A 26,677-nucleotide genomic window follows, 5' to 3' on the forward strand; every position below is an offset into this window, starting at 1 on the left:
GGTGAGGTTGTTGTTGTTTTTTTAATGTGTCTGCCATGAAGTGTTTCCAGATTGAGGCATTCTTTTTTTTTTTTTTTTTTTTGGGGGGGGGGGGGGGAGATGACACTGAGAATATAAATTTCTGCTAAATGTAGGATTATTTCTTATTCCATTTCCAATTATCTCACGTGGAATGGCACGTACAATGTACCTGGTTCTCAGCATGAAGTTCTGTGTGTATGTGGACCTGGACGATACATACACTGAGTAACCTTTTACCGTATGATTGAGTGTTGTGGCATGATTCACTTGCAACTTTGTCATTTTCTTTTAGCAAATAGTTTTATGGATATGGTGTCAGATTTATATATCAGAAGGGAGTGTTTGCAGGTGTGAAACTTGCATATTTGAAGTAAGAGATGGTACCATTGTCCAGATCAGATGAGTCAGAAACTCATTTGTTGATGATCTTCGCTCCCCACCGTGCGTGCTCCTCGATCCGCACTTCAATCAATCACAGAAACCAAAAGTGGCCTTTATCTTCCAGCGTGCTCTGTCGGAGATAGAAAGTGGAAAGAGTTTATGATTTCCTCCGCAGAGGCTCCATATTTCTTCAGCCAGCCGCAATGTACACGGTGTAGGTTTATTAACTGGTCTGCTATATTACGTGGGTTTGTGTGTGCATGTGTAGTAAGCTGCTTGCTGTGATGTCTTTTTTTTCTTGATTAACCGCCAGTTATCTGTGTAACTGCTCCATTCAGCTCTAATGCTTTTACCCCTTAAGTTCTGGATGTTTGTACGTGTGGCATACATGTGGCTGTTAGAGGGAGTTTGCCAATATCAGGACTCAGACTAAGGCAGGTACAAATTTGATATCATTCTGTGATAATGTCAAAGTTAAATTAATTTGCATTGGAATCATAGAAGAATCATTCACATAAGGAATCTGTTGTCTTTTTCATGGCAAATTTGTGGATGTGGTTATACACTCAAAATGTTACCAAAGTCAGTATAATGCCAAACTGGAAACTAATCACAATGACTGGAGGCATGCATTTGTTTCTTCCTAATTTACTTGGTAAAGCATGAGGTTCAAATTTTTGTCATATGAAAAGATTGGTGAAGAAATCTCTATACGGGCCATTGCTTACTAATCTTGGACATTTATTTCAACATTTTCAGTGACAGCAGCAGGCAATGGTGGTGTTTATGATTATGGATACTAAGTTGGTGTGCTCTTTTTCTTTGCCAGTGATAACATGAGAGAAACAGTTCATTTTTCATTCTCAACATAATAGAGCCTACTTTGCCCTGTTTGGTTTTGTGGATATCATGCGGGGAAAAAAAAATTCATCTAGAATTTTGTATCAAAGCCACTATTTACCATTTGCAGATGAAAAAAAAAAGAAGAAGCTTTATTGCTTGTAGTTGTAAAATGTGAGTTAGGGATAGGAACAACCAATGTAAAAATGTTAATCAGTTAATAAATGTTAAGTATTATTGAATATACAAAATGTGCACAGTAGTTTATTTCTAAAATAAACCATCTACAGGTCTGGTTTATTGAGAAAATTAGTGGTATTTCCTTATATTTTTGGCTTTATTGCAAAGTTTTATATGGTAGGGTATTTTGCAATACAACTGAACTATAAATGTGAATCAAATGTGATAACTCAAAAATTTTTTGTTCTAAATCACTGCTCCCAATGGTAAACAGTGGCTTTATATTTGTATAACTTTTGTAGAGATATCACTATACACAAATTTGTTAATGAGCCTATTAGATCCATTTTGGGCCAACTGTAGGCCTATCTATGAATACCCTTAATTTGCTTTCTAAAATCTAAGGCAAAAGGATTCGATGAGTTATGAATGGTTTTGTGAGAAGGCTCTCCTGCTTTTGGAGAAACCTGTGAGAGTTTACTGAGTGACTGCATCATGTTAACAAATCAAAGGATGCTTCCCCCCTAAGAGCATTCACTTTGTGCTTTACACAGTCCTACCCTAGTCCATTTACAAAAAGAATACGGAATTGAATAAGGTAATCAGTTTATTTTGTTCTCAAATGCATGGAGATTTGATAATTCACAGACTGCTGATGAAGTAGAATGCTTTGTTCCATGTGTCTCTGCCACAACACTCCAAACACAGTCCTAATATAATCTTGAGGTAAACTGCAATTTGTGTATCTCGTAAAATTTAGTCAGAAGAGTAACACCATTGCTGTAAGTTTGATGTATCAATGAGACAAATTTGAAAGCGATTGTTTCTTACACCAATTCTTTGGTGAACTGTGAATTATGACAAGTGTAAGACAATGGCACGCTTCGAGTTGGGTAATTGAATGAAAGAGTTTAAAAAAAAATGTTGTCATGGGTGTTTACATTGGTGAAACCATAATCTTGGTGTTTCTCACATTCTGTAGAGTTTTGTCAGAAGCTGCAAGGCATCTCTACCTGTACATTCTTTGAAAAATACTGAACAAAAGAAAAAAAGAACCTCAGAAATGCCTTAGAACAAAAGGATATGCCAGTCTAATGTATTATTTTGCAAGTGCATTATGATATATTATTATTATTATATTATTATATTATTATATTATGCCAGCTGGAGATAATTCTGGTTTTTGGACATGTCAGTCCCCAAAAATAATCATACAACATTTAATACTTCATGTGCTTTGGAGATCCTGCACACCCCACTATAAGTAATGCACAGCATCCAACTTACTAAACCAGTAGCCCCAAAAAATGTTATCCATATGATAAATGTGTGTTTTCATCAATTAGCTCTGAAGAGGACAATCTGCTAGGATCAGAGGCTCAGGCCCCCTTTTGACTCAATAGCCTAGAAAGTTAAAATTGCTCGGAAACCACACGGGTTTGGGGTTTGTAACAATACAAATGGACCTATTCATGACAATTCAATATTTTGTTATTTTTTCCCCTCAGAAAAGGAGAGGTTTGCTTGATATTTAGTAAAACTGTTTGCGACGATGTTTGCTGTGGGATTTCTGTAGTGATCAAATTAGTTTCTGAACTCCACAAGCTGGAAATTCTTCCCAGACAAAGGCAACTTGTGAATCCAAAGCTTGCCAAGTAAAGATGTAGGGACCGGTAGCATTATTCCAATGGCGATTCTGTTTGTGCTTGTGAACTTGGATTGTGGTAAGGTTGTGGTCATTTTTATTTGAATCCCGTTCCAGGCGTTCCGAACTTCCCACTCATGACCGATGTGCAGTGGATGAATGGTAAAATAGGGTGATACAAACCCATAATTTCTGCCGGCCTGGGGCGACTAAAACTCACCGACGGGCCAGTGAAATGAATGGGTATTGCCTGTGAAATGCATAGGGCATTTACAGAATGCCCGTGTATCTGGTTGACAAGTCAGATATTTTTATTGTTTTCTATGCTCAGGTTGAATGTCTGAAGAAATCAATAGGGTATATTTGTATTACCGTCCTAGTAGTGCATTTAAGAGAAGGCTAAAGAGGAAGAAACCATCTTTCTGCTGTAGGTAGTACCTGTACTACTCTGTTGATCAGTTTTCTTTTCTCTGTATACCGGTATGTTTCGCACCAGTCCCAGGCATTGAACAATGTGTAATTAGAATTTCAGTAAGATTTAAGAATGTCTTATGGGGTAAATAAATGTATCCACAAACATTGGCAAGATATACATGTAAAAAGGAAATTTGGTTATGGATTCCAGAAAACAAAAGTGTTAGAAATGAGTGAGAGGTGCACAGAACCAAAGGAAAGATGGCTCCCATTTGAAGAAAAAGGTGGCAGGGGAAGCAAGAGAAATAAAATGGCTGCCTTACAGATATCTACCATGTACCTCGCCTACCTACAGCCTGCTAGGCCCCTTTACAAGAACGACTAGGCTTGGTGCACTCGCTGTACAGGCAGGGAGGTGGAAAGCCTGCTGTCCGAGCATTATAGCCTGCCAGCTTTATTTTTTTTCCCCCTCATCTTACCATCCTGCCCCATTTGCCGTTTCAGTGTCTTATGTAATATTACATAACCGGGCAGTGCTAATCCCCCCACTAAGTCATTGCTGAAGTTAGCACATACACACACTCACACACAGATATACACACCTGGGCTCCGCATATGCAATAAGGGTTTGATAGCAATCTCTTTTGCATATGGAATGGGGGTGTGGAAGTTTGCTTTGTGGCTTGCACAAAATGCTTTGGGCCTGTGGAGGTAGAGGGATCTGAGAGAGGGAGACCCAGCCAGAGAAGGTGACAGAGATAAGAGGAGAAAATGGAGCTCCAAAGGGTGGCAAGCTGGAGGAAGAAGAAGAGAAAATATGCTGAAATTTGCATACAAGTGCTCTGGTAGTAGAGTGAGTGGTGGGGGAGACTGGTGTGCCAGTGCTGGTGCAGAGTTCCCCTATGAAATGCAGTGCTTGGACTACAGTCTGCTCAGAGCCACAGGGTAGTGAAGGTTGGGCCCTGGCTAACACACCATCACTTCCTGCTCTGCTTGTGCTGGGCCCAGCACCAGCACCCAACCATGTGTGCCACCAATATGTGCGGGACCAGGGACTAGCTAGCTACAGTAGTAGCAGCAGCAACTGCTGGAACACGAGGAATCTAAGCTCTGTCCCTTTTGTTACTTGTTCCGCCACGCTCATCAAATGCTTGGCGCTCCAATCCATTCTGCCTGGCAACATTCGTTCTTTGATATGGCCCCCGAAGCAGGTAAATTTATCATTCTTGCTAGCTGTCTTTTGTACATGTTGGGAGCAAGACATTATTAGTAGGTGACTCGGACCATGTGCTTTTGAGTGTGTGTGTGTGTATGTGTGTGTGTGTGTGTGTGTGTGTGTGTGTGTGTGTGCGCGCGTGAGACAGGAAGTATGACATTTAAATATGACATGTTTGGTGATTTTTTTTGGGGGGGGGGGGGCACTGGTGAGGGCAGAGAATGATCCTTATGTCATTTTTGCCTTTATGATTTATCCTTTCATGATCGTTTTGATAGCTTTTCCTTAGTATAATGTAGTGAATGTAGATGTGATATAGTTATGTGTGTGTTAGTGTTTGTGTGTGTGTGTGTGTGTGTGTGTGTGTGTATCCATATATATAATGTATGTATGAATGAAAGAAAACAAAGCTTGGTCAATTTCTGCTCATCAATTCCATTGTCGACTATTGTGCCACTGCATTACTCTTCAGACGATTCTCTGGTCCAGTATGAGTTGTAGTTGTCCCCTCCTCACCACCCCCCCCCCCCCCCCCCCCCCCCCCAATGTGCTTGATGAATTGACAGATTTAATCTATAAGACTCCTTAAAAATAAACTTATCCAGATTTTTTACCTATCATTCACATGTGAATTGTACAAACTAAGTGGCATGAAATGGTCAAGTAATATTAACGGTAGGCAGAGTACCAGTAAGATATTTTGTAAAGGCTAAGTCTTCCTAATTGAAAATATCATTAAGATATATTAAGAAGATGTTCGAAATTTATTCTACTAGAAGATTGTATTGCCTTTGAATTACTTGAAACAGTGAATGGACTGCAAAATGAGGAAATCATATCCTTTAAGAAAAGTTAGAAAATTCAAGGAAAAGACCAGCTCAAATTTAAAGACAAAATATGGAGAAATATTAGGGCCATCATATTAACAATGTGAATGTGACACGTAGCATTGAGAGTAGTAAGTGTAGAACTGGCTAAAATGTGACTTAGAATTCTCTCCAAATTTGCCAAAATGATTGCCTGTTGGATGAAAACAGTATCATGTTATGAGAAATACATTTTCCTGTCTTTGACAATTTTAAGGCAGTTTGAAAATGTATGAGGGTTTTTTTTTTTTAAAGATCAATTCAAAGTCTGGTAAAGGACATGTAATTGATTGCTTCACAATTGTATTTTATCTTTTTCGCTGGAAGGTATACCTGGGGGACTTTATCAGTTACAGAAGTTTATGAATTGATGGTGAATGAGAAAAAAATTGCTTTCAACATTCCTGTGTGTTTAGATTATCTTATATAAAGATTGTAGAATATAATAGGCAATATTATTGAAGTGAAGTGTAGGACTAGGAATGGTGGTAGCTGAATGACTAGTCATGTTGCAAAGAATCAGTGTGATAGCTAAAATAGTAGAAGAGAATTTGATTGGCTGACCCAGCTTTAGTTCATCACAGTTTCCTTGTGTTGACCTCCACTTTTGCTAGGGATATAAATGACTTCAATCTGACGGGATGGGCTCACATAGAACATATTTATAGTACATGGAGTAGATATTTTCTCTGCAATACATTGGAATCGATTTGAGACTGATCATTATTAAACTACATAATGCACTTCCTTTCTGCAAAGACCGTCTGCATACATGAAAGCCCATTTGTATGTTTTTATACTGGACATGCTGAGATTTAGCGGAGTATTTGATACTGTCATTTCTCGTTATTTATGTAGAGATTTGAAAAGTGAACAGTGTTCTTCAATTTATCTGAGGAGTGTGCCAAGCCTGCTACAGCTAAGGTCTGAAATAATCAAATTTCATAAATGTTTGATATCAAACATGGTAGCAGAGATTTCAAGATGAATGTACCTTTAACAGCAACAGGTAGATTATGATTGGGAAATTGAGATCATCTCCTAATCATTATTACATGAACTCATTCATTACATGTTCCTTGAGAATTGGATGGGGGGGGGGGGGAGGGGTAAGAACTCTAGGTAGTTTGACAGAATACCACATGGTGGATCTTTGATGGTTTTGTGTCCAGTCATGTGGAGACAGCCATACTACATGCATGAATTCCCCTCCCAGATTTTGTTGTATCCCTCCCCCTTTGTCCTTGTTTGGTGTTCCCTGTATAGGGCACATTGATTGTCCAGCACACATGAAAGAAGTTTGCCGCCTTTTTACTTTTTCCCCTCTGGTTCTTCAAACCCCCCCCCCCCCCTTCTATTCTTGCTGGTTGGCCAAGGGGGGCTAGGACCATGCTGGTTGGCATTGCACAGTGAGCGGGCTTGTCTATGCAGCGTCACCATGTATCACGCCCAGTCGCCATGGTTGGCCTATTATGTAATCGCCTACCCTCAACCCAAGGCCTTCCCTGTGTGGCTGCTGCGCTCTGACCAATGGGCAAGCAGCTGGCTGAGTGGTGGCAGGAGCAGGGCGGTCAGTGCTTGACCAATCATGGCTGGACATGTGTGGTTGGAAGATCCAACCCTCTTCCCCTCTCTCTCCCTCTCTTTCTCTTTCTCTCTCTTTGTCAAGCCACAAGATGATACCCATAGGTGATGTTGTGTGCACCCCAAGGAATTTTATTGAGCATGCATTTATGTCTTTACTGTGTGTAAATACCAATTTTTTTTTGTGTGTGTGTATTCTGCCAGGTAATGAGACAGTTTTCTAGAAAGTTGAAATAATAAATAGGGGTTAGTTTATTGATAGCAAGTGAGCATGTGGGGAAAAATATATATATTTAGACTTTAGAGGCATCAGAAGACATCGACTCCACATCCAAACCTCCAGATGGATTCTTCAAAGAGAACCCCATCTTTGACAGCCCTGTTTCGTGTATTGCTTCATTCAATAAATCTGCAGCAAAGAGAAACTAGAGGATGATGTAATATTTAGCTGTATGATGATTGGGCACAGGTGATAACATGTTTATGTACTGCACATTTGGAGGATAAAAATACCCAAAAGTGCTGTAAAGCATTGAAGTGGAGCTATTTTTTCATTGATGTTTTTCTGACACTGGAAGAATGGGCCTTTGTGACTGCCACATTGTTGATCTATGAGTCATCTTGGCGATTCGTCTTTCATTTTTGGCTTCATTGTCATTGTGGTCAGGTATGGTCATTCCTTGAGAATATTCATAATGTCTGATTTGATCTGTTCTGTTAAGATGCCTTGTAACATTGAGGAAATAAGTATTAGGTGACAGAACCCCCCCCCCCCCCAAAAAAAAAAAAAGAAGAAGAAAAAAACAAAACAAAACAAACAAACAAATCTTAGTGAAAGATTATGAATTTTTTCCTCAGTTGTAAGATATTGTAATATCTTCTTTTTTTTATGTATCTTTTTTCTCACTGACATAGTCCCATTGGCCTGTCATATACAATGTACACTAGCAATGTTTACTTGACTGTAAAAATAAAAAGTAGAAGCAATGACCATTTAGAAATCAAGATTTTACCCTGAATTCTTGTCGCCCTGATGATTCATTCATACACTGTAGAAGTGGTGATGAGTAAAATTAGAATAAATAAGATGGGTGTAGGATGATTAACACAAGTATGTTTGCTTGCTTAGGACTCCATAAAAGGTGACAAAGCCTATTGAATGTCACTTTTGTTGGGTCATCACAACTGAGGACAAAAAAATATTCACATGTGCAATAAGATCATTTCTTTGGTGTGCAAAGGAGGTTGCTATATTTGAAGATGGATATTACTAGGGTCTGGAATACAGCTTGACTGGTGGGTCACTTGACCATTGCTCATTCTCTGTGATCAGACTGGGGGCACGCTGCATCCAGAGATGGGAGGACCCATGCTTGTTTTGGCTTACTGGTTAGCGGAATGACATGCATGGTCATTTTGATTACTTATCCACTGAGAAACAGTAACACTAAATGGAAAGTAGTGAAGTAGGGAAAATAAATCATGTCTTTTCAGAGTTTGATGCCCCTTAAATTTGACCTCCCTCACCCCCCCCCCCCACCCCTTTTTCCCCCCCCATTTTCATAGCTGCCTGCTGTGCCTCAGGTTTTGGCCTCTCTCTCTCCCTCCCTCTTCACAGACCAATGACCATTTCCTGGAATCGTGGGTCAAAGTCCCTCAACAATGTTTCCTCCTTGCACCCAGTGGTGGCAGTTAAATGGTTAAAGGTCACAGATTACCAACTGACCAGTAAGGAGGGGGTGGGGTATAGAAGGTTAGAAAGGGCTGCAGTGTCTCTGCTGGAAAAGAAAAGAAAGCTACAGGAGTGTTGATTCATGTCTAGCATGCTGGCATGCCACAGATACTCCCGAGCGTGACTGTGGTCGAGAGTATGGCCAGAGAAATGTTACACTATTCAGTGGACACTACCTACGTAGTGGACGACCACCAGTAAAATTCTGAAGAAGGATTGAACTGATTTTTTTTCCCAAGGTGCATAACTTCCTGTGGATGCTTGTGAGTGTGTCCTGCTATGGCATACCAAGGAGGCACTATTGGTGATACTGGAATCAAATACACTGTGCTGAATTTCAGAAAGGTATGAACAGCTGTAATCCATCCTCCTGTGGATTCCTTTTGAGAGCTAGAAACTCTCAAGTTGCTGCTGCTGGTAGTGCCTCCACCCCAAGACTCTCCCATCTCCCGCCATATATTATATTTCTGTCTTTACGGTAGTATAAATTCTTCCAGACACAGATTGCTTGGGGAGGCATGCCTTATGTACACTATAATCCTTGCTGAAGAAGTGGATTATTACAGATATCATGTTTTATCAGTGTTTCATTTTCCCTTTGTTCATTTTTAAAGACACTTGTTTCAGTCATTTCCATATATCTCTGAATTTAGTTTGTTTTTAGTTTGTTTCTTTGTTTGTTTTTTGGGGGTTTTTTTTGCTGCTTTTATATGTATTAAACATGCATATATTGCCCAGATATACAATGTGTATCATTTGTCCATCAATAAGTTTCATTTGTCCCTGGCAAGCCGAATGGTGGCTTAGAAGCATCCCAACGCTGCAGTTCAGATTAGATTTGCTCAGTTCTTCAGACACAATAATCTCTGAATTGCAATCTTGTTGTGTTGTAACATTTAAACATGAGGGAAAAACAGGTGGATTGGGCATGGTTAAATCCCCTTGCTAACATTTGCAGATGCAAACCCCCCCCCCCCCCCCAAAAAAAAAAAAAAAAAAAACCAAAAAAAAGCAACAACAACAACAACAACAACAACAGGTAAAGTGCTTCAAAATAATTCTAAAATGTGAGTTAGAGATAAAAATATCCAACATGAAACTATTAATTAGTATTATCAATGCTTAGGTTTATACAAAATGTGAACAATAGTTTTTATTTACCATTTCTAGAACAAGCCATCACTGTTATGGTTTATTGAGAAAGTTAGTGCTATCTCCTTGATATTCGTGGCTGGTTGAAACATTTTTTGTGCCTTAGCCCTTAGGCTATTTTGTGATATAATTGAACTATGCATCAAATGTGATAATTATAACATTGTTTAATCACTGCTTTCAGTGTTCACAAACATTCAAATGACCTCACGTTTTGACAGTGTTGATGTAGGGAAGAGAGAGTGGATATGTGCAGGTGTTTTAGCTCCCCCCCCCCCCCCCGTCACCTTCCTTTCAGCTTCCAATCCACTTCCAGATGATTCATTCAGAAAATCAGACGGCTACATTTCATGTGGTGCAACAAGATACATTTTTGTTTTCTTTTTTTTTTTTGGCAAGACACTTATTTCCCCAAGCTAGAGAAAGGAAAGATGGTTGTAGTAGTGGTGTGTATGCACTGTATCTGACATTGACTCATTTCTCGTGCCCTGTCAGCTCTTTGTACTTCCTGGAGAGTTACAGAGGAAATCTCTGCTGGAGTCTAAACAGTGCAGTCACTAAAGTTTACAGCACTAGAGATCTGAAACACTGCGTCCGACCGTCAGTCACATGGCAAGGAAGGAGTAGGGGATGGTGCTGGTCGAAAGCGAGTGATAGCCAACTGTGTACTATTTATGAGACAAGCTTACAATTGTGGCTCCTGGTAGTCATGTGAATGTTTTGTTATCACAAGAAGTCTGCTTGTGAGCTGCACTTTGAAATACTTGTTGGAGCTTTCTGAGAAAAACGAAAATGTTCGATATTTCGTATTCTCCTGTGGTGGAAGAGCCGTGGTGGTATGTATGAATGCGCCGTGGAAATATTCGTTGTGGAAAATGGAGACTCTATGTATAAGACTGTAAAGAGCGAAGTTCACTCGGAGCTTTTGATTTCCGTGTGTCATGGCCTATTAGTACTTGTCTCGGGCCGCTGTCTCTTTATGAAAGTGAAAATGAGTGGTGCTGAAGCAGGCTAGTCCGGCATGCTGCAGACACAATATGAATTCTACGAGCTCTGCACCTTTGTCAAGAATGTAGTTCGTCATCATGTGAGAATTTTATGTCACAACTGTAGAATGACTACCAGTGTTTGAAGGACTGGCATTGTTTGGTGAAGCACTTCCTGAAAAAGTGAAGAAGTGGTGATTGTTCCAAGTGATAAAAAGCTTAATGTTCTGGTCTGTCACTAAAGAGGCATATGTACATATAATCGCCATGAGAAAATAACTGCTGATTTTCTTCAGTTTTAATTGAGTTGAAGAAAAATGTTGTTAAAAGTATAAGTACGAATTTCTTTAAAATATTCTCCCTGCTCCCACCCCCTTCCCCCTTCAACTTCTGCAGGGCTCGCCGGTCTCCGTCGGATAGGAGTGTCAGCCTCTCCGACAGCAGCGGTGGCGAGGAGTTCGCCTCGCAGTCCGACGAGGACGAGGAAGATGACTACGCCGGCGTAGCAGACATCCACATCAGCGACGATGGCTTCGAGGAGGAGGAGCTGCCGGACGCTCGGAAACGACTTCAGAGCCTGGGCAGGAAGGCGCAAAAGGCATTCATGGTTGCCAAGGAGATAAAGGACTCTGAGAAGGTCTTCGTTGACGTCCTCAAGCTGTTGAATGTGGTGAGTAACTTCACTGCACACTTTCTGCAGGTTTTCCCTCTACCAGTATTAAAATGTACCTGTAGCTTGTGCACCTATCACCTACATGTGTATTGTAGCCCTCTCGACTACTGGCAACAACTCGCTGTGACAACAGTGGAAATACTTCCTGTTTCCCGTGTGTTAGAAAGCTTGTAATCTGCAAGCTTCATATCTGTTACGCTGGTGAACAGAATTTCTGGAGATAATTTATCATGGAAGTCCTATCACAGTGAATCCATGCTGTAGACAGGGCCTTACTTCATCTAACATCATTCATGCTTGATCAAGCTGTGGTACAGTATATATAATCACAATAACGGATGCTATGCACTCTTGTATGAGAGCTGTCATGGAAACTGTATAAAGGAGTGTCTGTATATGGTCTGTATTTTGAAGTCTGAAAGCCTTCTATTAGTAAAAAACCTTTGCAGAATTGATACCTGTAGGTATAGCAATGCAGTGAACGGTATTTGTTTGTGATGTAGTTGCAGGGATGCTTTTGAAGAAGAAAGGTTTTCATTTGAGGAATATTTATTACACATAGGAAGCAATGAACTCGATAAATTGATTTTTTTTTTTTCACTAGGAACAAAAGTCTTGAAATGTCTATATTGCATATTGTGACAAGAAGCTTTCTTTTTTGGAAATGCTAATGTTGAGCAAAATCTGACCTAAATGTTCACATATGTGGAATATAATAGTCGCCTATGTCTAGCTGTTTCAACCCCTGTAGTACAGGCTATGTGAACTTTGACATCTGATACAGGAAATCCTACAAACTTCCTTGATAGGCACCGTAGGATAAGTATAGAGCTGTAATGTAATTTCAAGTGGGGAGTCTTAATGACATTGAAGACAAATTCAGGACGAGACTCCCACACTATACATCAATTTCCCTGTTGTGATAGAATCAGAAGAATGGTATTTTGAGAGCCAAGTCCACTTCAACAAAGATAAAGCTGCAGTAAATTTCAGAATCTCTTCCTACACCTCGGTACGCTATCACACATCTAATTTTTAATGCATTTAATGCACTTTAATACGTAGGTCAAGATTTAAAAAATGATCATACCAATTGTTTGTAGGCATTTCGATGGTTAGAGGGATGGTACCATTTTTATTTAGATGGGCTCGCAGGTTTCCAACTTTTTTGTGTGTGTTTGTGAGATAATGAGAAACCTTATAAGATATGAAAGAACATGTTAATTTTAAAGGAATTAACAGTTTATTTGATGAGAATTCGTCTTGAAATGGCCAAGATATCCATGGTTTTGAAATGGCCAAGATATCCAAGAAAGGGATCTTAATAAAATGCGAGAGGCCATGACTTTCAATATCATTTTGTTTTACCTTGTTTTTGGATATCTCGGACCTTTCAAAACCGATTTGTCTCAAATATACTTTCAATTTCCCTTGGAATTGTATGCTCTTTAACATTTCATTGAGTGGTTTCTAAATATCTCATTTTATTACGTAAGTCTCCGATCGAGACTACATGTCTCATCGGGTGTAATATGAGATCCCGCTGGTCACGTGTGTGGCAATTCGTTGGCGCGTTTTGTGTGTGTGAAAAGGATTTTTCACAACCCTCGAATATTCAAGAATTTCGCGGAAATTCTTCCTTTCGGACTTATCAGAATAATGAAAGAACAGAAGGATAGAAGATCCGCTGGCGTGGCCGCGGAAAAAGAAAACAAAGAGAAGAAAACTGACCGCGCAGCGGCAGAATCTTCGGGCGAAAACAGAGCAGCAATGGAGTCACAACAGGCGGTGAGTGCTAGCCAAGCTGACCGCGCAGCGGCAGCGAAAGGTACGGCTGCCAACACGGGCCGTGGACGGGGAGTACCGGCGGTGATGGAGGCTGGCGACCGCGCGGCGGTAGCGGCGACTCGGCCTCGGATTGCTACGAAATCCAACTCGTCAAAGTTGACAAATGATAACTTTGGGACCGTAAACAGTCGTCTTGATAGACTCGAAGGCTTGCTCTGTCAGTTCATGGAGGCTCTTCCCAGTAAAAGGGAAGGGGTGGCAGGCATGGGACATGCACAGCCAGACCGACATCTTGATCGCAGTGGAAGTGATTCAGCCTCTGCTTCAACTTCTAGCGTTAGTGCAGATTATGACTTGGCACATACAGAAGAAATGGATGTTGAGGATGATGACATGGTGCATGCCTTGAGTGCAGGGCATAGCTCAGAGCTGGAGTCGTGCGTGGATAGGGCAGAAGCACAGACAGTACCAGCTTTTGCTGCTAAATTTGCGGTGGCATCAGATATTGGACAGCCTCTTGATGAGGAGCTAGCAAGCTCTGTCAACTACTTGATGAGCCATCATCTGGAAGAGAAAGTGCTCGATGAGACAAGTAGCAAATACCCAGTGCCGTCGAACTGTCGAGGGATCGACACCCCGAAAGTGAATCAGACGATCTGGGACAACCTCTCTGCCCCTGTTCGTACGAAGGATGTGAAACTTCAGAGGGTCCAAAAATCCCTAACAAGAGGTATCTCGGCTTACGTCAGCCTGCTCGATCCAAGCAACATATCTCCCGAACAGCAAGACGTTCTAGCTTTGTTGTGCAACGCAAACTTTGAGATGAATGCTCTTCGTAAAGAATTGATCAAGCCGGATCTGAACGCGAAATTTACTCATCTCTGCAAACCAACAAACCCTGTAACCAAGTATCTCTTTGGGGATGAATTGGGCAAGCAAGTAAAGGACTTGCAAGACCAGCACAAAGCGGCGGCCGGAGTGATGAGAGGCGGGTTTAAAAGACCCAAGCCGGCCTATCACCCCTACCCAAGCCAAGGGTCTCAACGCAGATACAAGGAAGCTGGTTGGGTGTCGCGGACATCCTACGCGGATTCGTCAGGGAGCACATCTAGGCCTTTTTTAGGCCAACGAAACCAGTGGAGGAAGAGGACCCCACAAGCTCCCCATACGTTTACCCCGACAGCGTCTCGAGAGGGACGCCAAGCCCCACAGTACCGGAAGCTCGGCCAAGGGCAGGGCAGGATGAAATAGAGCAACTCCCAAACAGTGATGAGGTAAGGGAGACAATAACATCTAATGTCAATGATATTGCAGTCGGAGGTCGACTGAAGCTACATATGCACAACTGGGGAGAGCTTACATCTGATACATATATTTTGCAAGCTGTACAGGGCTACAAGCTTGAATTTGACCCAGCTAAATATCCCCCTTGTAGGGAAAAACCCCTTCATGAATTCAAAAGAAATTCTGAGGAAATGGCCTCGATTCAGGAAGAAATCAACAAGCTGGTTGAGAAAAATGTCATAGAAGCATGTGAACATGTAGAAGGGGAATTCATATCAAATATTTTCACAAGGCCAAAGAAGAATGGCGGCCTCAGGGTCATCTTGGATTTGACAGAATTAAACAAGAGTATTTTGTATCAGCATTTTAAGATGGATAATATCAAGACAGCTCTACCGCTTATTTCTCCGGGAGATTATTTAGCTTCAGTCGATCTCCGAGACGCATACTTCACGGTTCCTATCCACCCAGATTCTCGAAAATTCCTGAGATTTACATGGCAGGGAAGGTTATGGCAATTTCAAGCACTTCCCAATGGGCTTAGTTCAGCACCAAGGCTCTTTACAAAACTGCTAAAGCCTGTTTTGGCAACGCTCAGGGAGCAGGGCCACATTGTAATTGCATATCTAGATGATACACTTATCATTGCAAAAACTGCCGAGGAAATGCAGGCAGCAGTGAGCGCAACTACTAAGTTGCTATCAAATTTGGGGTTTATTGTTCACCCTGAAAAATCAGTTTTAGAGCCTACTCATGAGATTACCTTTCTGGGTTTCAATCTGAACACTCTGGATATGAGTGTTAGGCTTCCAAAAGAAAAACAGGAGAACATAAAGCAGTCTTGTAAAGAACTGTTGGCTACTGAGAAACCTGTTATCAGAACAGTTGCAAAGGTTATTGGACAACTAGTGGCATCATTCCCAGCAGTACAATATGGCCCTCTCTATTATAGAGCCTTAGAGAAAGACAAGATTCTTGCCCTTGCAAGGAACAAGGGACATTTCGATAGGCATATGACCTTGTCAAGAGAAAGCATCCATGAAATTCAGTGGTGGATATGGAACCTTGAGTCACAGTTTAGCCCAATGCAGAGGGCAAAACCAGATGTGGAAATCCACACAGATGCCAGTGGTAAAGGCTGGGGGGCAACAAATCTGTGCACTTCAACAGGTGGCAGATGGAATAGTGATGAGTTGAAAGAGGCAAATCAGAATAAAATTAACCTGCTAGAAATGGTAGCAGTTAGTCATGGGCTAAAAGCCTTTTGCTCAGAGAAAAGGAGCAATCATGTACTTGTTAGAGCAGATAACATAACGGCTGTCGCATATCTGAACAATATGGGTGGCACAAAATCTCCTGAATGTAATCAAATGGCCATTGATATTTGGGAATGGTGTATTAGTAAGGACATCTGGCTTACAGCTGCTCACCTACCTGGGCGATTGAATATTGAAGCAGATCGCATGTCTCGAAAATTCTCGGACAGCACAGAATGGATGTTGAATAAGAGCATATTTCAACGAATAATCAGGAGATTTGGTGTGCCTGAAATTGACATGTTTGCCTCCCGCCTAAATAAACAGGTAGACCGATATATTTCTTGGAGGCCTGAACCAGAGGCCTGGGCAGTAGATGCCTTCACAGTTGATTGGAGTCAGTGGGAGTTTTATGCCTTTCCCCCATTCAATCTTGTGCCAATGTGCTTGCAGAAAATTCAGAAGGATGAGGCATGTGGGATTTTAGTGGTGCCCAATTGGCCAACACAGGTTTGGTACCCTATCCTTAAGAGTATGCTGGTTGAGGAACCCATGTTAATTCGAAAGAGTAAGACATTATTATGTCAACCAGTTTCAGGCACCCCACATCCTTTGAATAATCACTTGTCTCTATTATGTTGCAGGCTTGGAAGGGACTTTACGCAGAGCAGGGCCTCACACAAAGGACAATAGACATCATAGCTGCGTCGTGGAAAGGATCCACTAAAGCACAGTACCAGGTGTACATCAGAAAATGGAAAAGATTTTGTGCAGAGAGACACATTAATTATTTGAATGTCCAAGTTTGTGATGTCCTTGCATTTCTTACAAATATGTTAGACAAAGAAAAAGTTGGATACAGTAGCCTGAATACAGCCAGGAGTGCCCTTTCCACGTTTCTCATAGTTGATGGTGGACGACAGCCTCTTGGGTCGCACCCACTTGTAAATAGGTTTATGAAAGGAGTTTTTCATTTAAAGCCGCCTGCTCCTCGCTACTCTTCTATCTGGGATGTTAAAGTCGTATTGGACTACCTCAGAAAGCTGTCTCCATCCAAGGCACTTAATCTGAAGCAACTTACTCAGAAATTGACTATGCTGATAGCACTTGTTTCTGCACAAAGGGTGCAGTCTCTTCATGTTATCCACCTGGACAGGATGAGGTGGAAAAAATCATCTGTTGAGATTTCTTTTGAGAACACACTGAAACAAAACAAGCCTGGAAATACGGGATTCAGTGTCACACTAAATGCGTACCCTCCAGATAGGAGATTGTGCATAGTGAATTATATGAAAGAGTATGTGCAGCGGACACAGAATCTAAGAGGGATGGAGAGACATTTGTTAGTAGCTTATAAGAAGCCTCACCGTCGTGCATCAAAGCAAACAATTGCACGTTGGATTAAGACTGTCCTACATGACGCTGGTGTTGATACACAGATCTTCAGTGCTCACTCCACAAGGGCGGCCTCTACGTCAGCAGCACAAAGGAGTGAGGTGCCTGTGTCAGAAATCCTCTCAAGGGCCGGATGGGTGGCTGAGAAGACATTCCGCAAGTTTTATTGCAAGCCCTTACAAGATACTAACCAATTTGCCCAGGCTTTACTGAAAATGTGACTTGGCAACTTCAGTCTGCATATGGAATGGCAGTCTGCACAGAGTGCACAGGTATGTCTGTCTGTAGTGATGCCGTTGATGGCTTACAGATGTATTGTTCTGTACGTGACTACAGGGCTTTGAAATCTCATATTACACCCGATGAGACATGTAGTCTCGATCGGAGACTTACGTAATAAAATAGGAAGATTAAATGAGAACTTACCTGTTTGAAATTTAATCTTGATTTTATAAGTAAGTCGTAGAGAAGAGACTACATCCCTCCTCTTCCCACCCTGCGACTTACGTAGCCTTATGCAGGTAAAGTTCTCAACATCTTCATCTTCCTATCAATATATCCTGTAGTCTCGTACAGCTTTAAAAAATTGCCACACACGTGACCAGCGGGATCTCATATTACACCCGATGAGACATGTAGTCTCTTCTCTACGACTTACTTATAAAATCAAGATTAAATTTCAAACAGGTAAGTTCTCATTTAATCTTCCTATTAAATGTTCAAAGCCAACTCCTTACCTCTGCCAATACTAAAATTGTAGGTAGAAAATCAAAAGGCTAGACACCCAATATCAAATAACAACCGCTATGAGCAACAAATATATCTTGGGACTACAAAACCACTGTGCGGCAGTAAATACCAACTACACTGGGAGTTCTCTAAGAGGGTTTTGTGGTATGATAATGGCACACGAATGCAGTCTCAATAACGTCCAATTGAAGCAAGAATACAGCCGCATGCCATCTTGCATGTGAAAGTAAAACCATTAGAGCAGTCTGGATTGCCTGTCATTTTTTTGGAGATTTACTACACAAGAAAGTCTGAGAAGAGGTGCATTTTTACAAGCTACCACTGCCATAAATTAATTAGTCCTAAATGGAGTGCTAGTTAACGGTACTCCTTGGGAGCATATTACACATATTATGATATAGAAAAATGGAAAGACAGTTTTGGTATTGATGCTCCCCCCCCCCCCATTCATTCCCTGATAAATCATTACTTGACTATAAATAACCAGATTGATTACCATGTACAATTGATTGGCAATATACTGTAAGAGACCCCTTTCATTGTTTTGCTACCAATTGATCAAGGAATTATTATTTTAGTTCTTTGCCCATTGGTTCACCGTCAGCACAATCTTTTTATGATAAGATGGAAATGTGATTAGCATGCATGGGTAATTGCAAAACCTCTCCACTTTCAAAGAACCTGAACTGAGACCAGAGAAAGCCATTATCTGCAGTCTGGTGGAGACTTCCCCCCTTTTTCCTTCCCTTCCTCATAGAAAGCCTCGCAGATTTCTCCCATTCTTAATGCATGCACAGTATTCCGAGTACAGCGAGATTAATGTTTCAAGTATCATAACACAGAGATATCCCCATGAGATTACTGTGTAAAATCTGTGCTCTGTCCAAAGTCTGGCTCTTCAGTCTTCGCTTCAATGGGTTTCAATTTCACAAGGTTTTGCAGACAAGATATCAGTTCTGCTCAGGCCACAAACCTATTAAATGACATTAAATGAGGATCAACTTACTCAGTTGTGAGTGAACTGACTGCGAACTGGTCTTGATGTTATTATCTTTTGTGGAAGCGGAGTGTAATGCTAGTGGAGTGGAAAAAAGAGGATAAAACTACATGCCTTGTACTTTACCTGTCATGTACAGTTTCCTGATTTAATCTGACATTGTTCATTGTCATCAAGTCTGTCTACTTAATATGATGTCAGAATCCCACCCCACCCCATCATACATGCATTTGATATTTACATGTTTCTACAACAGATATATGGCGCTATACAAATGCTGTGGATCATCAGCATTTACAAAATGGCCCAAGATGGTGCTACAAAATTTGCAAAAACTCAATAAATCCCTTTCTCTTTCCCTCTTCTTCCTGGCTTTGTAGGACCTCCGCCAAGCCATTGATGAGAAGAGCAAGAAACTTGGAGGAAAGCCCCTCGTCGAGAAGGCCACGCTTGACCAGATCATCGGTCACCTGCCCCACCTCCTTATATTCAACGAGTGTCTGCTGACTGACCTGGAGTCCAGGATTAGGAACTGGTTAGTGACGGTCAGAACATGACAAAATTTTTTTTTTTTTTAATTCCTTGGAATGGACATTCTGAGGACATACTGAGGAATTATATTCTGAGGAATGACCCCCATGCTTGTGGTAGCCAAGCACCCATTCATTTTAAAAAAACTTACTTGCCCTACAACAAGTTTTGGTTACCCTGGGCTGATGCTCGAGTGTGTTTGTAACACTCTGACATAATCACCAAGACCAGTGCTACACGTGATTGAATACCCTGTGACTGTAGTATGTGCAATACTTGGTGGAAATCTGATTTTCCTTTTTGATTAAAAGCCAGAAGTCAAAATGTCTCATCACAGATTATGAGTTAAATGAGCATCTCTGACTAATGTCAAGTTTTCAGTGTTTGCTACATGGTAGCTCTGCATTCATGATTGGTAGATGTATTTCCTCCTGAGTCTCAATTGACTTTTGAGGTTCCCCTGAACTTAGCACAAATCTGATTTTGGAACCCTACATGTGGAGCTCCTGGCCAAGATGCCACATTGCAAAGAAGAAATGTGAAATTTGTTCATATTTGACATGGACACTGCTATTCCTCTGGTTTCACACCTCCCCACCCCTTTACATATTTTATTTATTTATTTATTTATTTATTTTTGTATCAGGTCCACCAATCCCAGGATAGCAGACATCTTCTTGACCAAGGGCCACTTTCTCAAGTTGTTATTTATTTATTTTTGTATCAGGTCCACCAATCCCAGGATAGCAGACATCTTCTTGACCAAGGGCCACTTTCTCAAGTTGTACTCCCAGTACATTCTGGACTTTAAAAACATCACTGCTGCCTTTGACGAGGCTTGCAACAAAAACCCCCTCTTCTGCCAGGCAGTCAAGGAATTTGAGGTGAGTGACTTGATATCAAAAGTGCAATTGCTGGTATCTCAGTGGGTAAAAGAAAAAGAGAAAAAATAGAAACCACGGGGCCTAATGACCAATGTTACCAATTCCATACCCCAAGTACATGTTATCCCAGGCTTACTCCGCCTGAAAACTTTAAAAGATGTGAGGAGACTAGATACAGTATGTTTATTGGAGTGCTCTTGGCTTTTAAAAAAAGAGCTTCGATTGAGATGATTAATGCTCACAGCAGCAGAATGTATTCTTCCCTCGTAAATGACTTTTTGTCAGCGCCTACCTTTTAGCCCAGATTAATGTTATTCCCTCTTTGTGTTACGATATCCTATGTCTTTGATCATCCAAAACAGTTTATAATAGGTGAGTTAATTCATTGACTTCTTGATTTATATTCATAGGAAGGTATAGATGTACACTGGTGATGGAATGCCATTCGCATTACCCTATGCACATCTGAGTCATGTACAGGCCTATCTTTTGTTGGGGAGGGGGAAAGTTATGTTTTGGGTGGTCCAAATGTTCTATGGAGTTTTTAAAAAAATGAATCATGATTGTCCTTTTGTTTGCAGATGAGCCCCAGGTGCCAGAGCTTAGCCATCAAGCACTACATGCTGAAGCCTGTCCAGAGGATTCCACAGTACAAGCTGCTCCTCACAGGTAAAGCACAAGCCTTCCCAATATTAACCCTTCCGTCGCCAAAGGCAGTTTTACTGAACAAAGTGTCAGTGGTACTCTCTAGTTGTGAGCGTGAGAGGGTTTCACTGGGAGGAAGGTGAAGCTTGTAGATTGAAAGACCTCTCTTCATCACAGTAAAATCTCTCACTCTAGTTGTGAGCATGAGAGGGTTTCACTGGGAGGAAGGTGAAGCTTGTAGATTGAAAGACCTCCCTTCATCACAGTAAAATCTCTCATTTTGCCAGCTACTGCCATCAAACTTGGTAGTGTCACAGTGGTGTCAAACTGTCGTAAGGTTAGGCCAAGCATCTCCAGAGGGCCTTGTCTGCCCATTGTTGTCTTTCATTAGTGCATCCAGCAAGACAAGTAAGTGTTGAGGTTTGACTGATGGAGACCTTGACCATGCTAGCTACTGCTACAGCTACCTTGGTTTTCATGACCGACCTTGAGTGACAGTGTCAGGAACTTTTTGTTTTGAAAACCTGTAATATTGTCATCTTTACAGCATCCATCCAAAGACCCTGTATGAAATTTCTGTAAGGTAAATTGTGATGTGTTGATTACACATATTGCAAGATAGTGTTACTCATGTCCTTCTTTGCTCATGAAATGCTCAATTTCAGCATTATCTCCCCCCCCCCCAAAAAAAAAAAAAAAAAAAAATGATAATTATGATTTTCCTTAAGCTTCAGACATCTGAATACTGGCAGCCAATTTCCTCACAAAAGAGTTGTGTAAACACAAAATTTGATAAAGCCCTTGTTTTCTTTCTTTTTTCACAGATTACCTGAAGCAGCTTGATGCAAACAGTGAGGAACATCAAAAGACGACAGGTGAGAATCTAAACTGTCTTACTGGCCTCAATAATACAGAAAGTCTGAGTAGTATTCTGCACTGGGTCTCTGGCATGTAGTAATGACTGATGTATTCCTTCTTGGGGGGCAACAAGATCTATCTATCTATCTATCTATCTATCTATCTATCTATCTATTTATCTATCTATCTAGCTATCTACCTTTCTATCGATTTGTCCATCTATCTATCTATCTACCTACCTACATTGTACCTACCTACCTACCTATCTACAGTGTATCTATCTAACTATCTATATGCATGTTACATGTAGATAATGTATAAAAAGACAGTACGAAAGTGATAGACATTCTGTATTAATGATATTATATTTCTGCCTTTATTCATAAACTGTGGCTGGATTTAGTGAACAATTTTGCTCACTCACATCTTAACTTCTATGGCATCCTTAACATTTTATATAAGAATCAGTATATTTCTTGATGTTGACAATAACATGAAGTACATAATGTACGCCTTTTTCCTCCTCCTCACAGATGCCCTAAATATCGTCAGTGAGGTAGCCAATCACGCCAATGAGAGTATGAGACAAGGAGTGAGTATTCTCATCGGACATTCATTACTCGACACTTTAATCTGTGAAGCAATACAAGCAGCAGATTATTTCCAATTAGAGTTTTAATGGATTGCGTGGTTGTAACGTAAAGCTTGTCTCTGATCACTAATAGTCCTCAGAGGCGTAGGGCTGAATGAGCTATTGAAGAAGAGCACTTATGGTTTCAAAGTGATTTAGGGGAGACTTTTATTGCTTTCGACAGGTATGATGTTGAGTGTGAAACAGAGAGCAAGGTAGTTGACCACTATTTGAAGTGATTGTAGTTCTTTGTAGTGAAACATTGAGAGGGTAATGAATTATTTAAGAGCCTATGTATGCGTAAACTACAACTGCCCAGACAGCAGGTTATGTTTATGTATTGTCTCTGATTAGAGATTGATTGGAAATAAGATAATGCATGTATGATGCAGAACTGTCAGTCGTGTTGATTGATGTGTGTACGTTTGAGGTGGATTTACCTATTACATTGGGTGGGGAATGATTTTATTCTAGTGTCAGAGCCATTTGCACAATAAAAAGGCTTTGTCATTCTTAATAAACAAGCATATCTTGTGCTGGTTTTTGCGCTCTCTCTCTCTCTTTCTCTGCCCATCTTTGCTGACGAGTTATGATGTGTAGACTAATTAAACACACACACACACACACAAGCCTGCAAAAGTTTAGAGAATTATGCTGTCACTATCAAGTGATATTATATGAACAAATATCACCATGGTAATGAACTGTACTGAATGGCTTATTGTAACACTGTTATCTATGGGAAATATTTAGTATGGTAAATCTGGTCACTGATAGTTGTATGTTCTGAAGTTTGAAGAGTTAACTTTCAATTTTTTTTTAAATTTTTTTTTAATTTATTCATTTATTTATTTATTTTTTTTTTATTTATTATTATTTTTTTTTTTGGAGGGGGGGGGGGTTATTTTCATAGGGGACATATTTATTTGATAATGCAGACTCTGGAAGCACATATAGGAGACCATGCAGATCGGGCCTGTCAAACTGGACACATTATGAAACCGTGTGCCTTTTCATGTTTGATCTATTTGTTCATCTTGCCATTTTTGTCTGTGTGTACAGGATAACTTTGAGAAGCTGCTAGCCATTCAGCACAGTCTCATCGGCAGTCAGGAGATCGTGAAGCCAGGCAGGGTGAGTGTCATGTGACCTGTCTTTAGGATTCCAGCAGTCGTCTGCTGAGAACCAGAAGGAAAGTTCAAACACCGAACGTAAATACTGCAGGAGTTTTGTGTCCTTCTAATTGTCAACTGAAGACTGTATGTCTTATTGTCTTTGACCAGATTTTGATGCAAAAAGAGTTTGAAGGGCCCATTATCTTTGACCAGATTTTGATTCGAAAAGAGTTTGAAGGGCCCATTGTCTTTGACCAGATTTTGATACAAAAAGAGTTAAAAGGGCCCATTTCTGTTGTTTGACTCTAAAATTTTCCAAAGGAAGCAGAAAATTTGAGTCGCTTGTTTGCTTGTGTTGTGACCAACAGCACACTGTGGATCATCTTTTCTTTATCAATATACATTGTGATGCACTGAAGGGGTTTATAAAGTGATAGGGCACGACAATAGATATAAAAGTTCTCCTCTTTTTTCCCTGATGCTCATTTGTGTCTTTCTTACCCATAGCTGACCAAGTTAAGTCCACCACAAGCAATGAGGCAGTCGTGAAAGGGGAGGGGGTTCATTGTTCCTCCATTTGTATTAAGAATTTATGTGTGCTCCACAGTAATAGAAGATTACGAAATTGTCTTTTCAGATATTCATCAAGGAAGGAGAGCTGCAGAAAATGTCACGTCGGGTCAACCAGCCGAGGAAATTCTTCTTGGTAAGCCCTTTTACCATTTCAGTAGCAGTTCAATGTTATGTGAACACTATGGTCAAATTTTGATAGTAGGTGTTCCTTGCAATTCAATCAATGTAATCTATTTTCAAACATCAAAGAATTTAATGCATGCCATTGTAGACAAATTAAATTTTTTTTCAGGATACATTAAAGGCAGCCGATCGCCATCCCTAATGGTACGTAAACTCCGAACGACCGAAGTTTGTGCGTGCAATTGCGCAATGGCAGACTCGGTGCTATATCCATAAACGTGTGGGACAATGCTACCACTGAGACAAGTGTGTGTGTGTGCGTGTGCGTGTGTGTGTACGCATCATACACAAACATTGTCACCGCGAGCTGCGGTGATTGGAGGAGAGAGGCCAGAAGACGCTGCGGCGTGTGTGTGTGTGTGTGTGTGTGTGCGTGTGTGTGTACGCATCATACACAAATATTGTCACCGCGAGCTGCGGTGATTGGAGGAGAGAGGCCAGAAGATGCGTGGCTCTTTTGGCCTCTCTTCATGCGCATGCGCACTGAGAGTGTGCGTCCATTCGGAAGCTCTCGGGACAGCCATTTTGGGTTAGGAGATAAGCACAGGGAGCTCTCTTGTAGCCTACCGTATTTTCGCTGACCCATTGAGCCAGCGCTATTCTCATTCGGGGGTCACTACATTTGATACAGAATGGGGGAGGCAGCGTGTTGCGTTCGTCTCCGTGCCGCACAAACCACTCGCCACGACTGAGTGTCTTTAAGATGCAAGTACAATTGTAGATGTGTTTTGTCTTGTACCTGTATTTTAGTGATCTTAACAAGATATCCATGATACAGAAGGGTTCCACTTACTTGGCACTCCCTTCTGATCTGCCGACAATTGTCCACGTCTTCTCCTCCGTATGGGGTGGGGGATCTGTACACCTTGTTGACAACATGTTTGGAATTATGGAATGTTAAATGAATGCAGATCTCATTGTAGCCATAGGTATAAAGGCTAGTGTCGAGTCATAATACATGTAACTATGTGAGCATTTTGCAGCCTCCCTTGTAAAAAACAACAACAAAAAAAACCCAACAAAAAACCAAACCAAACAAAACAAAACAAACCTGATTTTCTTACAGTGTTTTCTTTCTCTTTTTTTTCTCTGCAGCTGAGTGACATTCTCCTACACACCACTCCATTCCCACCCGGACAGTACAAGCTGAACAATGAGCTCTCACTGGCTGGAATGAAGGTAAGGTGTCTTCCAATTGCATCTATGAGGCAATTTCTATCCCAATTTTTTTTTTTTTTTTTTTTTTTTTTTTTTTTTTTTTAAAGTGGGATGTGCAGTGAAAGAAGATTTTACTTCAAACTTCCCCTTAGCATTTATATGTTAGGAAGAAAATGGCCGTGTTTATTCTATGAAAAAGTGTATTATTAGGGAGCAGATTTTTATATTGTTTTAATGGAATGCAAAGTGATGCTGACTCATAACATCCAATTTGTATATGTACAAAATTCCTCTAATATTCATAACTTGCATGTCATAGTATATGCAGATGTTCTCAGGAACTGAAAAGATTTTTTTTTTAATTTATTTGCTGCTGTCACTGTGGTAAGCAAAAAGAGGAGGAGAACTTTATAATTGTTTTCTTTTTTCTTTGTTGGATGCTAGACACTTGTTTTCTAAATGGCAAGTAGAAGAACATCCCCACTCTGAATAGCACACTTAATACTTAAAGGGACTGTACAGTACTGGTTGAGGTAGGGGTTCATGTTTTGAACATTCCCCAATGAGATAATGAGAAACCTCTTATGAAATATGAAAGAGCATGTAATTTTAAGAAGAATTCAACATTTATTTGATGAAAATTGGTTTTCAAATGGCTGAGATATCAGTCAGAATAGGGTTAAACCTTGTTAATTTTTTCATCTTTTTTTTTTTCTAACAGGTTTCCAGGAACATCCAAGACGATTGCTATGAGCTTAGCATCATAAGTGTGCAGAGGTCCTTTACACTACTGGCCTCGTAAGTTCTCCACCTCCCTCTGACTTCTATTCTAGCATCACTAGGGCTCTCCCTCTCCCTGTTATCTTATCCCAATGTAAAACATAGCAAGAGTATTGCAAGATCTCTCAAATGTATGCATAGTTTGCTGCTGCAGTTGTT

General features: G+C 40.7%; 2 protein-coding genes across 2 annotated transcripts in view; both read left to right on the plus strand.

Annotated features, from left to right (window-relative positions):
- Positions 1-26,677, plus strand: part of LOC139717614 (uncharacterized) — a 39,218-nt gene that overhangs the window by 4,437 nt on the left and 8,104 nt on the right. Inside the window, exons 2-11 of the mRNA XM_071629122.1 lie at positions 11,414-11,687; positions 19,541-19,695; positions 20,419-20,575; positions 21,157-21,244; positions 22,045-22,095; positions 22,612-22,670; positions 23,772-23,843; positions 24,462-24,530; positions 25,676-25,759; positions 26,460-26,536. Of these exons, the coding sequence (XP_071485223.1) occupies positions 11,414-11,687; positions 19,541-19,695; positions 20,419-20,575; positions 21,157-21,244; positions 22,045-22,095; positions 22,612-22,670; positions 23,772-23,843; positions 24,462-24,530; positions 25,676-25,759; positions 26,460-26,536 (1,086 nt within the window). The remainder of the gene's footprint in view (positions 1-11,413; positions 11,688-19,540; positions 19,696-20,418; positions 20,576-21,156; positions 21,245-22,044; positions 22,096-22,611; positions 22,671-23,771; positions 23,844-24,461; positions 24,531-25,675; positions 25,760-26,459; positions 26,537-26,677) is intronic.
- On the plus strand, positions 13,191-18,087 carry LOC139717613 (uncharacterized). Its single transcript, XM_071629121.1, has one exon. The coding sequence runs from the start codon at positions 13,350-13,352 to the stop codon at positions 14,727-14,729; it is 1,380 nt and encodes a 459-aa protein (XP_071485222.1). The 5' UTR covers positions 13,191-13,349; the 3' UTR covers positions 14,730-18,087.

The sequence above is a fragment of the Diadema antillarum genome, unplaced genomic scaffold, assembly GCF_040938485.1.
Source record: "Diadema antillarum isolate AM-2024a unplaced genomic scaffold, OU_Dant_1.0 scf00000078, whole genome shotgun sequence".
Lineage (NCBI taxonomy): Eukaryota > Metazoa > Echinodermata > Echinoidea > Diadematoida > Diadematidae > Diadema > Diadema antillarum.